Below are 17,500 nucleotides of genomic sequence, written 5' to 3'. Positions count from 1 at the left end.
CATAGTATAAATTTAGGATAGCAAAGCTTTCGATCCATACTAATTAGGCTATTATAAGACTTATATTTCCTCTTTCTTTAGCCTTCTGAAGTTCGACCAAAAAATTTGGCATGTTTGAAACTTTTGCCTTTGTCCCCACTTTGCTTAATTAGTACGGATCGAAAGCCTAACTATCCTAAATTTGTACTATGAAAAAAACCGCATGTAAAAAAAAAACCTATTAGACGAGAAATAACAATCTTTTCAAAAGTATCGAAATATTGTTGTTTTCGTCTAATAGGTCTTTTTTCATGCGGTTTTTGCAAAGTACAAATCTAGGATAGTTAAGCTTTCCATCTATACTAATTAGGCTAATATAGGACTTTTATTTCCTATTCTTTTTAGCCTTCCGAAGTTCAATCTAGAAATGGGCCATTTTTGAAAAATTTGCCTTGGTGCTTCCTTTGGTATTTTGCGAAAAATGGCCATTTTCGATACTTTTAAAAAAATTGTTATTTCTGGTCTAATAAATCTTTTTTCATGCGGTTTTTTGCACAGCACAAATCAAGGATAGTTTAGCTTTCAATCCATACCAATTAGGCCATCAGGGGACTTGTATTTCCCAATTTTTTGGCCTTCCCAAGTTTGACCAAACAATCGGCCATTTTTGAAAAATTTCCCTTGGTCCCCCCTTTGCTATTTTGCCAAAAACCGCGGTTTTCGACACGTTTGGAAAAAATGTCATTTCTCGTCCAATAGGCGGTTTTTCATGCGGTATTTTGCATAGCAGAAATCTAGGATAGTTTAGCTTTCCATCCATACCAATTGCAATTAGGCTACTCTACGACATGTATTCCCTGACTTTTTAGCCTTCCGAAATTTGCCCAAAAAATCAGCAATTTTTGAAAAATGTCCCTTCGTCCCTCCTTTGCTATTTTGCCAAAAACTACGGTTTTCGACACTTTTAGAAAAAAGTTTTTTGCATAGCAGAAATCTACGATAGTTTAGCTTTCCATCCATACCAATTAGGCTATTCTACGACTTGTATTTCTTAATTTTTTAGCCTTCGAAGTTTGCCCAAAAAATCGGCCGTTTTTGAAAGTTTTCGCTTGGTCCCCTCTTTGCTATTTTGCCAAAAACCGCGGTTTTCGACTCTTCTGGAAAAAATGTCATTTCACGTCTAATATGTGTTTTTCATGCTTTTTTTGCATAGCAGAAATCTAGGATACTTTAGGTTTCCATCCATACCAATTAGGCTATTCTACGACTTCTATTTCCTATTTTTTTAGCCTTCGAAATTTGCCCAAAAGATCGGCCATTTTTGAAATTTTTTCTTGGTCCCTCCTTTGCTATTTTGCCAAAAACCGCAGTTTTTCACACTTCTGAAAAAAATTTCATTTCTCGTCTAATAGGTATTTTTCATGCGGTTTTTTGCCTAGCAGAAATCTAGGATAGTTTAGCTTTCCATCCATACCAATTAGGCTATCCTACGACTTGTATTTCCTACTTTTTTAGCCCTCGAAATTTGGCCAAAAAATCGGCCAGTTTTGAAAAATTTCCCTTGGTCTCCCCTTTGCTATTTTACCAAAAACCGCGGTTTTCGACACCTTTGGAAAAAATATCATTTCTCGTGTAATAAGTGTTTTTTCATGCAGTTTTTTGCATAGCAGAAATCTAGGATAGTTTAGCTTTCCATCCATACAAATTAGGCTATTCTACGACTTGTATTTCCTATTATTTTAGCCTTCCGAAAGTTCCCCAAAAAATCGGCCATTTTTGAAAATTTTCCCTTGGTCCCCCCTTTGCTATTTTGCCAAAAACCGCGGTTTTCGACACTTTTGGAAAAAATGTCATTTCTCGTCTAATAAGTGTTTTTTCATGCGGTTTTTTGCATACCAAAAATCTAGGAAAGTTTAGCTTTCCATCCATACCAAATTAGGCTTTTCTACGACTTGTACTTCCTATTTTTTTAGCCTTCCGAAAGGTTACCAAAAAATCGGCCATTTTTGAGAATTTTTCCTTGGTCACCCCTTTGCTTTCTTACCAAAAATTGCAGTTTTCGACACTTTTGGAAGAAATGTCATTTCTCGTCTAATAGTTGTTTTTTCATGCGGTTTTTGCATAGCAGAAATCTAGGATACTTTAGCTTTCCATGCATACCAATTAGGCTTTTCTACGGCTTGCATTTCCTATTTTTTTAGCCTTCCGAAAGTTGCCCAAAAAATCGGCCATTTTTGAAAATTTTCCCTTGGTCCTCCCTTTGCTATTTTTCCAAAAACTGCGTTTTCGACAATTTTGCAAAAAATATCATTTCTCGTCTAATAGGTGTTTTTTCATGTGGTGTTTGCATAGCAGAAGTCTTGGATAGTTTAGCTTTCCATGCCTACCAATTAAGCTCTTCTACGACTTGTATTTTCTGTTTTTTTAGCCTTCCGAAATTTGCCCAAAAAATCGGCCATTTTTGAAAAATTTCTCTTGGTCCCCCCTTTGCTATTTTGCCAAAAACCGCGGTTTTCGACACTTTTGGAAAAAATGTCATTTCTCGTCTAATAGGTGTTTTTTCATGCGTTCTTTTGCATAGCAGAAATCTAGGAAAGTTTAGCTTTCCATCCATACCAATTAGGCTATTCTACGACTTGTATTTCCTCTTTTTTTAGCCTTCCGAAAGTTGACCAAAAAATCGGCCATTTTTGAAAATTTTCCCTTGGTCCCCCCTTTGCTATTTTGCCAAAACCCGCGGTTTTCGACACTTTTGGAAAAAATGTCATTTCTCGTCTAATAGGTGTTTTTTCATGCGTTCTTTTGCATAGCAGAAATCTAGGATACTTTAGCTTTTCATCCATACCAATTAGGCTATTCTACGACTTGTATTTCCTCTTTTCTTAGCCTTCCAAAAGTTGACCAAAAAATCGGCCATTTTTGAAAATTTTCCCTTCGTCCCCCCTTCGCTATTTTGCCAAAAACCGCGGTTTTCGACACCTCTGGAAAAAATGTCGTTTCTCGTCTAATAGGTGTTTTTTCATGCGGTTTTTTGCATAGCAGAAAGCTAACACAATTTAGCTTTCCATGCATACCAATTAGGTTTTTTTTACGACTTGTATTTCCTTTTTTTTTAGCCTTCCGCAAGTTCCCCAAAAAATCGGCCAATTTTAAAAATTTTCCTGGGTCCCCCCTTTGCTATTTTGCAAAAAACAGCGGTATTCGACACTTTTGGAAAAAATGTCATATTTCGTCTAATAGGTGTTTTTTCACGCACTTTTTTGCATAGAAGAAATTTAGGATAGTTTAGCTTTCCATCAATACCAAAAAGGCTATTCTACGACTTGTATTTCCTATTTTTTTTATCCTTCCGAAAGTTGCCCAAAAAATCTTCCAATTATAAAATCTTTTCCTTGGTTCCACCCTTTGCTATTTTGCAAAAAACCGCGCTTTTCGACACTTTTGGAAAAAATGTCATTTCTCGTCTAATAGGTGTTTTTTCATCCAGTCTTTTGCATAGCAGAAATCTAGGATAGTTTAGCTTTCCATCCATACCAATTAGGCTTTTTTACGACTTGTATTTCCTATTTTTATACCCTTCCGAAAGTTGCCTAAAAAATAGGCCAATTTTGAAAAATTTTTTTTGGTCCCCCCTTTGCTATTTTGCCCAAGCTTACGGTTTTCGATACTTTTGGAAAAAATATCACTTCTTCTCTAATAGGTGTTTTTTCATGCGTTTTTTTTGCATAGCAAAAATCTAGGATACTTTAGCTTTCCATGCATACCATTTAGGCTATTCTACGACTTGTATTTCCCCTTTTTTTAGCCTTCCGAAAGTTGCCCAAAAAGTCGGCCATTTTTGAAAATTTTCTCTTGGTCCCCCCTTTGCTATTTTGCCAAAAACTACGGTTTTCGACACTTTTGGAAAAAATGTTATTTCTCGTCTAATAGGTGTTTTTTTATGGGCTTTTTTGCATAGCAGAAATCTAGGATAGGTTAACTTTCCATGCATACCAATTAGGCTATTGTGCGACTTGTATTTCTTCTGTTTTTCAGCCTTCCGAAAGTAGCCCAAAAAATCAGCCATTTTTTAAAATTTTTTCTTGGTCCCCACTTTGCTATCTTGCCAAAAACCGCGGTTTTCGACACTTTTGGAAAAAAATGTCATTTCTTGTTTAATAGGTGTTTTTTCATGCGGTTTTTGCATAGCAGAAATCTAGGATAGTTTAGTTTTCCATCCATACCAATTAGGCTATTTTACGACTTGTATTTCCCTTTTTTTTTACCTCCCGAAAGTTCCCCAAAAAATCGGCCATTTTTGAAAATATTTCCTTCGTCCCTCCTTTGCTATTTTGCGAAAAACCGCGTTTTCGACACTTTTGGAAAAAATGTCATTTCTCGTCTAATAGGTGTTTTTTCATGCGTTTTTTTGCATAGCAGAAATCTAAGATAGTTTAGCTTTCCATGCATACCAATTAGGTTTTTCTTCAACTTATATTTCCTATTTTTTTAGCCTTTCGAAAGTTGCGCAAAAAGTCGGCCATTTTTGAAAAATTTTCCTTGGTCCCCTCTTTGCTATTTTGCCAAAAACCGCGGTTTTCGACACTTTTGGGAAAAAATGTCATTTCTCGTTTAATAGGTGTTTTTTCATGCGGTTTTTTGCATAGCAGAAATCTAGGATAGTTTAGCTTTCCATCCATACCAATTAGGCTATTCTACGACTTGTATTTCTTATCTTTTTTAGCCTTCCGAAAGTTGCCCAAGAAATCGGCCAAATTTTGAAAAATTTTCCTTGGTCCCCTCTTTGCTATTTTGCCAAAAACCGCGGTTTTCGACACTTTTGGGAAAAAATGTCATTTCTCGTTTAATAGGTGTTTTTTCATGCGGTTTTTTGCATAGCAGAAATCTAGGATAGTTTAGTTTTCCATGCATACCAATTAGGCTCTTCTACGACTTGTATTTCCTCTTTTTTTAGCCTTCCGAAAGTAGCCCAAAAAATTGGCCATTTTTGAAAATATTTCGTTGATGGCCCCCCTTTGCTATTTTGCCAAAAACCGCCGTTTTCAATACTTTTGGAAAAAATGTCATTTCTCGTCTAATAGGTGTTTTTTCAAGCGGTTTTTTGCATAGCAGAAATCTAGGATAATCTAGCTTTCCATCCGTACCAATTAGGCTATTCTACGACTTGTATTTTCTCTCTTTTTAGCCTTCCGAAAGTTGCCCAAAAAATCGGCCATTTTTGAAAATTTTCTGTTGGTCCCCCCTTTGCTATATTGCCAACAACCGCAGTTTTCGACACTTTTTGGAAAAAATGTCATTTCTTGTCTAATAGGTGTTTTTTCATGCGGTTTTTTGCATAGCAGAAATCTAAAATAGTTTAGCTTTCCATCCATACTAATTAGCCTATTCTACGACTTGTATTTTCTCTTCTTTTAGCCTTCCGAAAGTTGCCCAAAAAATCGGCCAATTTAAAAAATGTTTCCTTGGTCACCCCTTTGCTATTTTGCCAAAAACCGCTATTTTTGACACTTTTGGAAAAAATTACATTTCTCGTCTAATAGGTGTTTTTTCATGCGGTTTTTTGCATAGCAGAAATCTAAAATAGTTTAGCTTTCCATCCATACCAATTAGCCTATTCTACGACTTGTATTTCCTATTTTTTAAGCCTTCCGAAAGTTGCCCAAAAAAGCGGCCAATTTTGAAAAATTTCCCTTAGTCCCCCCTTTGCTATTTTGCGAAAAATGGCTATTTTAGATACTTTTGGAAAAAATGTTATTTCTTGTCTTTATGCGGTTTTTGCATAGCACAAATGAAGGATAGTTTAGCTTTCAATCCACACTATTTAGGCCATCAGGCGACTTGTATTTCCTAGTTTTTTAGCCTTGGGAAGTTCGACCAAAAAATCGGCCATTTTTGAAAATTTTCCCTTGGTCCCCATTTTGTATTTTGCGTCATTTTCGAAACTTTTGGAAAAATTGTTATTTCTCGTCTAATAGGTCTTTTTTCGTTCGGTTTTTTGCATAGTACAAGTCTAGGATGTAGTTAAGCTAGCAGTGCATGAACAGAAATTTCAAAGAAACTAAGTACCAAGGAAATTTCATCTCACAAGGTTAACATAATTTTATTTATATTTAAAAGATAAAAACCATACTAGAGTAAGTTATAGCTTAATTCTTGGATGTTTGGTTCTCTTAAAATAACAAGCTAAAAGGATGCAAACTCGAACTTACACCAGTTTCAGTTTTGTACAAGTTATAATTATGCACAAGATAGAAGAGTTGCATCCAACTAAATGAAACATTTAATAAGTAACGAAGAGGAAAAACAGCATGTATTTAAAATCATGCTGGTAATGGAATACCGCATTTCTGCCTTTTTCTTCATTCAAAATAATAAAATTCACTACCCTTAAATAAAATGATCCAAATTAAAATAACTTTCTGGCAACATGTCTGTTTATCTTAAACCTATTATTGCAACTAGCTTATTCTAAGAAAAAAATCTCTAATGTAGTTTGGTAGTATTTACAATAGGGCTATGACAAATTTACAAAATTAACAGGCGTCTATATTTTATCTTGAATCGTTAATATGTCCACAGCAGGAATTTTTGCAACCTCATGAAACACTTTGTGAGAATACTTGTTTCTTATGGTCATGAGGTTTCTGTGCTGTGGAGCAGCATTCATTGCATTAAGATGCAATACACAGTCTCGCAGCTCACTCTTTTCGTACCCTGTGTAATGTACTAGGGTTGGCGTCCAGTCAGTGTGCCAATCCTTCATCAGCAAGGCCAGGTAAAGGCATGATGCTGCAATGTGCGAAGCCCTGTAGGCGATGAAGCGGCTCTCTAGGAGAGAAGACTCCAGAAGGAAACGGGCCAACGTAAGGGTCTCAATATCTGCAAAGGCAGCCTACAAAAACAATTCAACAGATCATAGGTGCATGTATCAAAGAAGTTAAATGATTCAATTCTTCATGGCATTTAATAAATACCTGAGTCACTCTTCAGCTAAAATGGGAGCATAAATATCATGGAAGAGCTGATTTTGTAGCCACCCCCCTCGCCCCTGTACGCCAAAAAACACAAGCCCTTATATGCTAAATTTGTTTGATGATGATGATGATGATGGTAATGGCCATCCCTGCTTGATTTTTAAGCCTGAAAGTGACTGAAAGCTACAAAATTGTTTCAATGTATATAGACCTATAGAGACCTACTGGTGATGACCCAAGCATGACCCCATCAAAACCCAACATTTTACTTGATTGCTTTCATTGTTAATTTCAGTTTATGTTATCCCCAATTAGTGCTCCAGTGCTAGAACAGCTAGACATTTAAGTTCCTTTCCTTTCATTTCCTTAGATTATACCTGAGTTTTCCATACATGTATACTCGCTCTTTAAAATGTTTACCTGCAGACAATCATATGATCCTAAGCATATATAAACATTTAAACCTTAACGTGGAACAGTAGGGGGATTGTTAAAAGAGGAGAAAGCAATTTTAAAAAATTTTTCTTACCTTGGCATATCTTCTAAGGAATCTGTATGGTATTGGAATGTTTATATCAAACCCAAGGCTACGTATTATTCTACTCTCCATAGCAGTAAACTGATGCTGTTGGTATGCATCATCGCAGATGTAAATAAAATCATCCATACAGGGTGGGTGACGCTCCTGGAAAAAGGAAAGAGAATCATTGGAGCTTCTGTTTTCACTATTTAAGTTTGGTAATATCATTTTCAGAAAGCACAACACACCAACAATAATAATAATGGAAACTATTTGTCTTCAAATACAGTTGTAAACCTCTCTACATATAGGCAATTAACAACTGGCTACTTGAAATTGAGTGATATACTTGTATACTGTATTTACAAATGAATGAAAAAAAAAAATTACAGTTTTATTAAGTCTGGGCTATCCCAAGTCTTATTTCTACGACAGAAGATAAAAATTAATATGTCACTCTAATGGCTAGACTTATCATTTTTTTGATTATATAGTGTTGTTGTGTTTTGTCAATGCCAATGTCATTCATCATTTCTAAGAACGTAGAGCATTCGTTGGAGATAATAATAATAGTAATAATAATAATAATTACTATTATTATTATCACTGCTGGACTATTCCAGCATCCCAACAAATCTCCAGCAAAAATTTTGAAGCTTTAGACAGTTTGGCACGAATGCAATGTTCTTTCATCAGTCCTAAGAGCTCCATCTGTAAAAGGAATTACCTCAATTTTAGAAGAGATGATGAGTGTGGTTGCACCAATAAGCTGAAGTTCATCTCTCTTGATATTGGGTGTCTGGTCCAGAAAATGATCAAAAAGCTTGACTCCCAGATAGAGAGTCTCGTGGTAGAGTTCAAAACACTCTTGCACTTCCACTAACCAGTCTACCAAAATGGAACGCATTTGAGGAGTTATGTCAGTTCGAGTCTCCATGTAGTTGGATAGCGGGAACAACTCCTAAAATTTAAGAAAGGTTTTCCACATTGGACCAGTTTTTCCTCATCACTATAAATTACTGAACAACCAAAAAATCATTCAATTTTAAGAAGGGAACATAAAATTAATTAATGTGCTTTTTTTCCTCGATAAATATATAGTACATGTACTATTGTTTGCCAGGTTGCCAATCATTTTAGCCAGTCACTTTCTCACATCGGGCAGATCTCCCACCAATAGCATTGCTCCAATTTGTAAGATTAAAGCCCCCTCACAACCCACATTGTCCCTTAATTCACTGTGATAAAGGGTTAATATGCTTGAAACCTCAGTTACATGATTGCAACTTCAACCTCCCTTCAGGGGCAAATTTATTTTATCAGCTCAGTTGATACCTGTTCAATGAATTCTCAAACTATTGTAGTTTATTACATGTTTGTGCCTAAATGGACCCACCTCTCTAGATTTCATGTTAACAAAGATCTCGTGTGCATACTCAGACACTGTAACAGGATCAGATGTGTCTGCATCAATATCAATCACTTGGTTTTCAGCTGAATCCTCAGCCTGGGAATAACGCAAAACTTGATCAGGTAGATCACAATGCTATTTCTATACAATGTTTACAGAAGGAGTTTAACCTACAAGTGCAGTAACAGTATGCAGATCCAATACCCTTACTAAAAGGTCACACCACCTCTTAAAACATAGAAGACTGGATATTCATTTTGAATCTGTCCTTGACGTAACGTGTGTCCTTAATCCTAACGTAGAGTAATTGACAATATTTTTTACAATTGTTTGTGTACATGTTGTAAAAAAGATTGATGCTATTCATGGTGGTGAAGTACAATAATAACAAACTAAGTATTCTCGTTTGCCTCACGATGTGGTGACTTGTGCTAAAAACCAACCAATCACAGCGGAGCATCCTGCTTAAAAGGTGACGTGTAACCACTCCACCTCATCGCCTGATGAAGACTAGCAGTATGCAATAAAAACGTCACGATCTACATCACAAGTGACCACGTCATGAGACAAATGAGAATACTTTATGATTATTGTTTGTGTACAGTATAAAATAGCTTACTTTACCATCTTACCTTTTCATCCTCTTGTTGGTTTTCTGCCTCATCTTTTTCGTTTTTATCTGAACTAAAAAAAAAAGAAAACAATGGTCAACAATGGACTTGATTAGTGCAATCAAGACATTTGAAACATTTATTAGGCTGAAATTTGAGTTTTGCAAAAGGCAAAGAAACTTGTTTGATTCTGGCTCATTTCTTGCCTAGTGCTACCTACAAATAATTAGAAACTTCTAAAAATGAGGGACAAGTTAAAGAGAATTTTACAAGCAATATTCACTTTAAAACTTCTATAACAAAAACGTATTTAATACCTGGAGGATGCTTCTCCCAAGCTTGAAATTGCAGAATTACTGCCACTTACAGCCAAGCTGACATCATCAAGAACTTCTCCTGTACTGCTCCTGTTCAGGAATAATATTATGTCATGGGAAAGTAAGTTTAATCCGCTGGCACTTGCCTATGCTGAACCCTAAAAAGTTCAAATTCTTTTACTATGCAGCCAAGAAAATTTAAGAAATTAACAGCAACAGTATATAAACTTTTGGGAGTTGGTTCCTTTGACAAACTCTGCAACTATGTTCTGTTCTTTTTTCTGTCAGAAATTGACAAACCTTGTTGATTGCAGAGTGTCTTGAGTTGTCGCCACAGAGTCTTGAAGTGAGTCTGTTGACGAGCATTTGATTTTACCAGAGGGAGAGTTGTCCTCTTCTTCAGCAATCTCTGGTTTGGTATCGAATGATTCCGTCTCTTTGCTTGGTCTTCGCTTGGATTTTTCCTTGACACAGGTGACCTTCGCCTTGCCTTGTCGCTGCTTTTGAAGTTCTTTCCGAATCACACCGCTTACCGTGGCTTTCTTTTTTTGACCCTTGCCCAACTGCGGTTCTAAGGTTGCCTGAAAACCGATGAAAAACGCGTGAACAAAGCTTTCTCTCTCTCTCTCTATCTCAACCAAATCAAAACAGAAAGGAATGTTTTGAAATAGTGAAGAAACTTACATTTGTGATATCACCGAAGGCAGACCTCTTCCTTGATGGGGCATTGTCTGGAGAACATTCGGCCGAACGTTTTGCTTGTTCCACAGCTTTTAAAGCAATTTGCACCACTTCGTTTTCATCTGAAGGTCTCTTCTGCTTACAAAAAAAGAAAATTTCATGGGTCGGTGTTATACTTGAGTGAAATGGAACGCTCAGAAAAAAATTTATATACGAGCACACCCAAAACGTGGTTGAATATGACCGCTATCTAACCTTCGATATTTTCTGGAAAACCGCGGTAACTTGCACTTTTGAACGTGTCTTGACCATCTTTCTTAAAAAAGAACTTAACTCCGTTCCAAAATTTGCTTGAACTCTTGTTGGAAGTCTTATTCACTCCTTTCACTTCGACTTTTTCGATTTGTATGTGAAAACGATTTCAGATTTTGCGGGTTTAAAAGGACACGTTATTTGATTGGCTGGGTATTTTACTATAAACCAATCACAAAGCAGGAAATTTATTCTATTGATACGTTTCCATAGAAACAACAGCCTCTTTTTAAATTTTTCTTAGCACCCAGTTTTCCTTGAGTTCTTTCATTTGGTGACAGCTCGCGTTACGTCAGCAACCACAATGAATAAAACAAAACGAAATAAACAAGGTGAATTAACTTACTTTATTTCGTTCTTTCATTAATAACTTTTTTCTTCTTTGCTCCTTTGAAGTGAAACTAGTTCAAAAAACAAAAAAATACTTGTCTGGTCTAAAACAGTGTTGTCACTGACGTGACACTGACAGTCACGTCTCGCGCGTAACGCGAGCTTGGACCGCCTTACCCTGCTCGCCTATGATTTATTTAAGAAATTTTTATCTCGGAGAATCCATTGTATGGATTACAGACCGTTTATCTATGGAGGATTAGCCTCTATGACAGCAGAAATTGGTAATTTTGTTATTTACAATTTTGAAAATCTTGTTCTCAGCTGAAGTTCCTCACCGCTAATTAGGGAAATTGTTTTTTGTTAAGTACGGTATCAAAATCAATTAATTGTAAAGTAAGAGATCGCTTTGAATCGGCCAAACATTCTCTCGTAGTCACGATGGTTTTATGACAGGATTCCCGCTATAATAACAATGTTTCCAGTTTACAAATAACGTCAATTTCAAGCTTTTGATCATGCAGCTTACAATATTTAAGCTCAAATTTGCCAACTACCGAACAAAAGAAGCCATTGTTTTCAACAGCGAATAAAGCTCCGGTTGACTTATTAATGACATTTGGTAACATCACGGAGAATATCTATTTACCATTACTATAAATTAATATTTGTCACTTTCTCTAATCTGATTGGTTGAGAGCTTTAGGTACATGACCATTACATTTTAAGTTCAAGATATGTTGACTTTGCTGGCATTTTGCAAAATTGAAGTAGCATCACAAAAGTAGTATCAAAATTGAAGTAGCATCAAAATTGAAGCAGCATCACTTGAAAAACTACATTATTGTAGGAACATGACAATTTACATTATTCATATGCAAATGAGTGGCCAGGTATTCTACAATTTAGCTGATTGCTACTTCACTCTGTGGTCTCCTGATCGAGTTGATGTATTTTATGACTTATCATTGATAAAACATTTCATGGTCTTTTTTATTGGCTTCACTCCGTGGCAGATGACCTCTGGATCATAGTCTTCATATTGTATGACATCTCCTTACCCTCCTTCTCTTTATTTTTCATTGTATTCTTCATCTACATTCTACTTTCTGTGTTATCAATCTTGAGTATTTTGACATCAGGAAGGGGTCTTGTGCACTTTTAGTGGCCAGAATGCCTCTATTTTGAGATCTTTGTGGTGCAGTAAAAAAAATTACAGATAAGTCTTTGAGACTTTTCACAGCTCATTTGGTTTTTCTCTGTTTTGTGACAGGAACTTTTCCCATTGATACCATTAAGACAAGACTACAACTTCAAGGTCAGGTCATTGATGTCAAGCAAAAAGAGATCAGATACCAAGGAATGCTCCATGCTTTTGTGAGGATCACCAAGGAAGATGGCTTGAAGGCTCTTTTCAATGGGTACTTGTTCTTTTGTCTGGGGCATAATAGTGTCTGATTTATGTTTTAATAGAGATCTGACCACTTATGCTAGCAGATTTCTTTTTTCCCTTGTCCCCAGTGGTTATATTGATGGCCTCTCTCAAGGTAACAAGGTAGAAAAGTAGGGAGCACCTGGGTTCAAGCTGTTGGCTTCTGCAAAACTAGGTTAATTTGTTTATGTAGTAGTTAACAGGGAGAAGTGATCCTCACACTAACCTGGACAATTTAAGGACGGTGCCTACTATTGTTATTGCACATACGTTCTGCACATCTCCAGATACTCTGATTTCCTATTGGTAGTGCTTTAAACTACTGGAGGGATATTTTTGCACTGTTTAAATATATGCGGAGAAAGCAGAACTTAGCAAGTTCTCTTGATATCCAAAAAGAAAATTGGGGGTAACCTTGCATTTTTCAGAGATAATTAAGCTTAAATTTGGAAAGGAACGACATACGTTGCTTTGTATTTTAAAGCTTTTTGCTAATATTGTTGATTAATTATCTTTGAAAAATGCGCGGTTACCCCCAATTTTCTTTTTGGATTTTAATAACACTTGTTGAGATCTGCTTTTCCTGCATATTCATAAAACCGCTCAAAAATACCTTTGAATTAGTAGGCACTGTCCTTAAGCAATAATAATAAATTATGGTCTCTAGTATACTTAGACACGTGAAACGGGATTCAAACCTATGACCTCTGCAATACCAGTGCAATGCTCTACCAACTAAGCTATGAAGAGCAGGTCAATTTGTCGGGCTCATTCATTCCGGTGAAGGACTCGATGAATGAAATAAAAATAATGTATATTTGAAGAGTGGGTTATTTATAGACAAATCCCTTTGGAGCCACCAAATGGGTGGTATATAGGTGTTTATAATAGGACAATCACATTACTTTTGGAGGGCATAATTAGTTTATTTGTGGCCCGAGTAGCAAATGATGCTACGAGGGACACAAATAAACTATGTGCCCGACAAAAGTGTCATTTGATTATCATTATTATTAATGCACAAGGCCAAATTGTACCAAGTCATTTAATAGGAAAAAATTGTTAAACAGAGATGTAGCATGAAACTATGGTAAATAAATAAATATAAATATTAATAAATATTGCTAGTGCTTATCACCCTTACTTGCAGTCGAGGACTGAATTGCGAAGAGCGCGGCTCGCGACATCGGGCTAAAAGCATACAAAGGCGCCTCTGGCTGCCGCTATACAGTCCATGTCTGATGTGAGAACACAGCAACACAGCTAGATGTCAATTAGCTTAATTAGCATCGACTGAAACTCAGCCCACATGCTGGCCGAGGCCAGAGTTGAACCCCGGCTCGCAGTGGTGGGAGGCCCGATAGATAACCACTAAGCCACCCTGGCTCCAAAACTAAATGATATGGAAAGTTGTTGCTACAACATGATCAGCTAAATTTTATGTCCCTCAGTGTATACAAAAACAAAGGTTGTGAGAATGAAAGGAATGTATATATTTGAAGTGCAGGTTGTAGACCAAATGTAGAAGTATTAATCCTCGCACTTAAATAGGACAATCTCATTGGCCAATCGAAGTTTTTTGACATCTCTTCAGCCAATCAGTCAGGGCGGCAAATGTATTTTCAGCCCACACATTTCCCGTTTGGCCCGCAAAAAGGCACATTTTACAGAGGGCAGTTTGTCATTTGGCCGTGCACATTGATAATAAGACACAAAAGCTCGTAACTAGGAACGAACAACAGCCCTATATTCCTGTCATGGCATTTTCACAGACCATGATTTAGTTTCGGATTGAACAAAAACACCGGTGGCTCAAATGGTCGAGCACCGGGCTGTCACGCAGGAGGTCGTGAGTTCAACTCCGGCCGGACCAACACTCAGGGTCTTTAAATAACTGAGGAGAAATTGCTGCCTTTGTAATTACATCTGCATTTGGGGTTAAATAATGGGCACTTTAAATTGTCCATATACCGGTAAGTATGAGGATCATTTCTCTCTTTCATCTTAAGAGTTTTCTGCTCGTAAAATATGTGGAATTTACAATATGATGGGTGATCCACAGGGGTAGTCCATGGACCGGGTACACAACAGGGGTGGTCAATGGACCAGCGGTCCATGTTTTGTAAACATCCTGACCTATGTGATGCCGGTGCAATGCATCGACCACCTGAGCTATGAAGTCACTGAGTTCGGAGCAGGTCAATTTGTTCAGGGCTCATACATGTATGTGTTAAATTATGTAACATTTAAAGCATGAGCAGTGTTCTGCCAGCTATTAAATCCAGAGGTGTCTAGACCCACAATCAGTGATAGTACAAGCAAGTGTACTCAAACCTTTGTGAAAGTTTTATTATTATTTTTTCATGGCTAAATGCAGTTTATAAAAACAATATTCAGAACATTTTGTTGATAATTTTGCACAATCTTCTAGGTTGCTGAAAACAAAGCATTACCCATACCTGTTAATTCTATAGAGGGTTATGTTGATGATTAAATTTGGCTAATTTCTATTTTTTGAAACACCTGTTGCTAGGGTTGCCCCAGCTCTCCTTCGGCAGGCAACATATGGATCTCTTAAACTAGGGTTTTATCATGCTCTTAAGAGAAGACTTGTCAGAAACCCAAAAGGTAAGGTCAAGAAGTTCTCTAAAGTGACCGTTTTACTACCATAAAATGATTGCTGTTGACAAAATCTAATATATTCTTTGTTTTCTTGCAGATGAGACCCTCTTTTACAATGTAATTGCTGGTATGGTGGCGGGTGCAGTGGCGTCAGCTATTTGTAACCCAACAGATGTGTTGAAGGTAGTGTGCACTGATCCTATTTGTTAACTAAAAGAAAGACAACAAGCCTAATTTGTACTCCCAAATTGCACAAAAACAATATTTATGATGATAATTTCTCACTTGTTCCTGTAACAATTCTGTTTAAAACTGGAATTAATATTAGCTGCACTTGCGACATGTACTTTTATTCTTACTGCTTCAGATTCGCATGCAAGCAGAGTATCAATCAGGTTCTGTTGCCATCAGAAAGGGACTGATCCACTCTTTTCTTTCTATATTCAAAGCAGAAGGAATCAGAGGGCTTTATAGGGTAAACAACAGATAATTTTATACGTTTTTGGTGTTGTAATGAAGTCCAAGCAAAATGACTTCACCATAGCATGGCAGCATCTTTTTATGATTTGCACACTAATTAGAAGCATTAAATTATTATTATTAATATTATTATTATTGTTATTGTTATTGTTATGATTATGATTATTATTATTATTATTATTATTATTATTATTATTATTATTGAAGAAAATAGTCGAAAAGTGAGCCATTTTTATGCAGTATAAAGATGGCCAAATTCGAGGTGTGAACTAAGCATAATGCAACTGTACAGTGAATCAGCTACCTCTTTAGTAGTATTATTAATAATTATTTTATGCCCTCTTAATGTAACGGACAGGGTGTTGGTCCAACAGCACAGAGAGCTGCAGTTATTGCTGGGGTAGAGCTGGCTGTATATGACTGGGTAAAAAAGAATATTTTGGACCACAAGATAATGGATGACAACCCCTACACACATTTTTGGTAAGAGCAAGCACTGCCCAGTGGATATCAAGACATCAATAATACTGACTTAGCTGTCAGAGGAAATCATAATCACCCTTTTTCAGTCAATTGTACACAAGACAGCAATATTCAGATGTTGCTAAAGGGGATAAAAATGCAATAGAAGCACAGATATTTTAGAGTGACAATAATTGGCAACAGAAAGAGGTTTAAAATTGTAAATGGTTTGAACCCAGGAGTCATATCATTAAGTAAAGTACAACCGTCAAAACACCCGGACAATCGTACTTTACTTAAAGAAAGAGGTTTACAAGGTAGCATCGCTCATATGTTCTCTTGTGTCATTGCTTGCTAGAATTGTATTTCACCAACTCCACAGTGTACCACATGAAACTAAAATAGAGCCTGATTACAGGTTAATTAATTGTTTTCTCTTTTAACATTTTTTGTTTCACAGTGCCAGTGGTGTGGCTGGTTTTGCTGGAGCAGTTGCATCTAATCCTATAGATGTTGTTAAGGTTAGTTAGGTTTTCATGAGCATAACAGCAAAGGAAAGGAACTTTATTTAAGTGTCTAATCTTCTAACGCCGTAGAGCACTAATTGGGGACACTGTAAATTGAAATTAACAAGTTAATCAAATCAAATGAAATTTTGGTTTTTTAAGGAGAGGGGAAAACTGGAGTACTCGGAGAAAAACCTCTCGGTGCAAAGTAGAGAACCAACAAACTCAACCCACATATGACGCCGAGTCTGGGAATCGAACCCGCGCCACATTGGTGGGAGGCGAGTGCTCTCACCACTGTGCCATCCCTGCTCCCCAGTCTGTCACTGACCATGTGATCAATAGAAATGGAGAGCTCTGGGGACAGGAATGAGCCTCAATGTGACTAAGTAGTGGGGATGGCGCAGTGGTGAGAGCTCTTGCCTCCCACCAATGTGGCTTAGGTTGGACTCCCAGACTTCAAGCCATTTTTTTCTCTTGAAATCAGCTTATCAAAGGGGAATGGTGCTTGGCTCATCAAGTTTAACCAATACCAAATACCAAAGTTGTTGTTCTGTTCCATCGTTTTGTTGTGTTTCATTGGCCCTGAAAAGCCCCTATGGGGAGCGGACAATTAAGTTTGTATGTATGTATGTAAGGCTGCTGCCTAAGAAAATTATCTGGGAGCCCATTGGGCTTCCAACATTAAAAGTTAGTAGCCCGAATCATTTTTTCAAGAGCTCAGAATTAATTAATTAATTGACCCAGTCAGTTTTCCATATTTGGGAATCTCCTTGCAATACCAGGAGATGAACATGTTAACTTTACAAGGTAAAGAGTCATTTATTTGTGGAATTTGCTTAGCTGCTGTTCTCTCCAAGCAT

At 36.8% G+C, this 17,500-nt stretch overlaps 2 protein-coding genes across 3 annotated transcripts in view; one reads left to right on the top strand and one right to left on the bottom strand.

The window, feature by feature from the left end:
- LOC137983330 (kidney mitochondrial carrier protein 1-like) overlaps positions 1 to 17,500 on the top strand; it is a 23,028-nt gene that overhangs the window by 2,661 nt on the left and 2,867 nt on the right. Inside the window, exons 1-7 of one of the 2 annotated variants that reach the window (XM_068830532.1) lie at positions 11,299 to 11,419; positions 12,409 to 12,556; positions 15,101 to 15,195; positions 15,287 to 15,372; positions 15,557 to 15,664; positions 16,028 to 16,152; positions 16,592 to 16,652. In XM_068830532.1, coding sequence (XP_068686633.1) covers positions 11,365 to 11,419; positions 12,409 to 12,556; positions 15,101 to 15,195; positions 15,287 to 15,372; positions 15,557 to 15,664; positions 16,028 to 16,152; positions 16,592 to 16,652 — 678 coding nt within the window. In that variant the 5' untranslated portion in view covers positions 11,299 to 11,364. Of the gene's footprint in view, positions 1 to 11,298; positions 11,420 to 12,408; positions 12,557 to 15,100; positions 15,196 to 15,286; positions 15,373 to 15,556; positions 15,665 to 16,027; positions 16,153 to 16,591; positions 16,653 to 17,500 lie in introns of those variants that run through there. The other variant, XM_068830533.1, reaches the window with a different exon arrangement.
- LOC137982492 (G2/mitotic-specific cyclin-B3-like) lies at positions 6,064 to 10,931 on the bottom strand. Its single transcript, XM_068829589.1, has 9 exons — positions 10,749 to 10,931; positions 10,497 to 10,628; positions 10,113 to 10,393; positions 9,813 to 9,902; positions 9,517 to 9,568; positions 8,870 to 8,980; positions 8,201 to 8,434; positions 7,483 to 7,638; positions 6,064 to 6,871 (listed from the first exon to the last, which is right to left on the bottom strand). Exons 1-9 carry the CDS (start codon positions 10,803 to 10,805, stop codon positions 6,524 to 6,526), a joined length of 1,461 nt encoding a protein of 486 aa, XP_068685690.1. The 5' UTR covers positions 10,806 to 10,931; the 3' UTR covers positions 6,064 to 6,523.

The sequence above is a fragment of the Montipora foliosa genome, chromosome 13 (genome assembly GCF_036669935.1).
Source record: "Montipora foliosa isolate CH-2021 chromosome 13, ASM3666993v2, whole genome shotgun sequence".
Classification (NCBI taxonomy): domain Eukaryota; kingdom Metazoa; phylum Cnidaria; class Anthozoa; order Scleractinia; family Acroporidae; genus Montipora; species Montipora foliosa.
The sequence above is the reverse complement of the archived record's forward strand: the minus strand, read 5'-3'. Positions and strand labels throughout refer to the sequence as shown.

Bases quoted from the DNA above. Each gene is read 5' to 3' on its own strand.
- LOC137982492 (XM_068829589.1), bottom strand. From the start codon at position 10,805: ATGGTCAAGACACGTTCAAAAGTGCAAGTTACCGCGGTTTTCCAGAAA. The intron at 10,629-10,748 runs GTTAGATAGCGG...TTTTGTAAGCAG, and splicing joins TTTTCCAGAAAATATCGAAG to AAGAGACCTTCAGATGAAAA. The intron at 6,872-7,482 runs GTAAGAAAAATT...TTGTTTTTGTAG, and splicing joins TCCTTAGAAGATATGCCAAG to GCTGCCTTTGCAGATATTGA.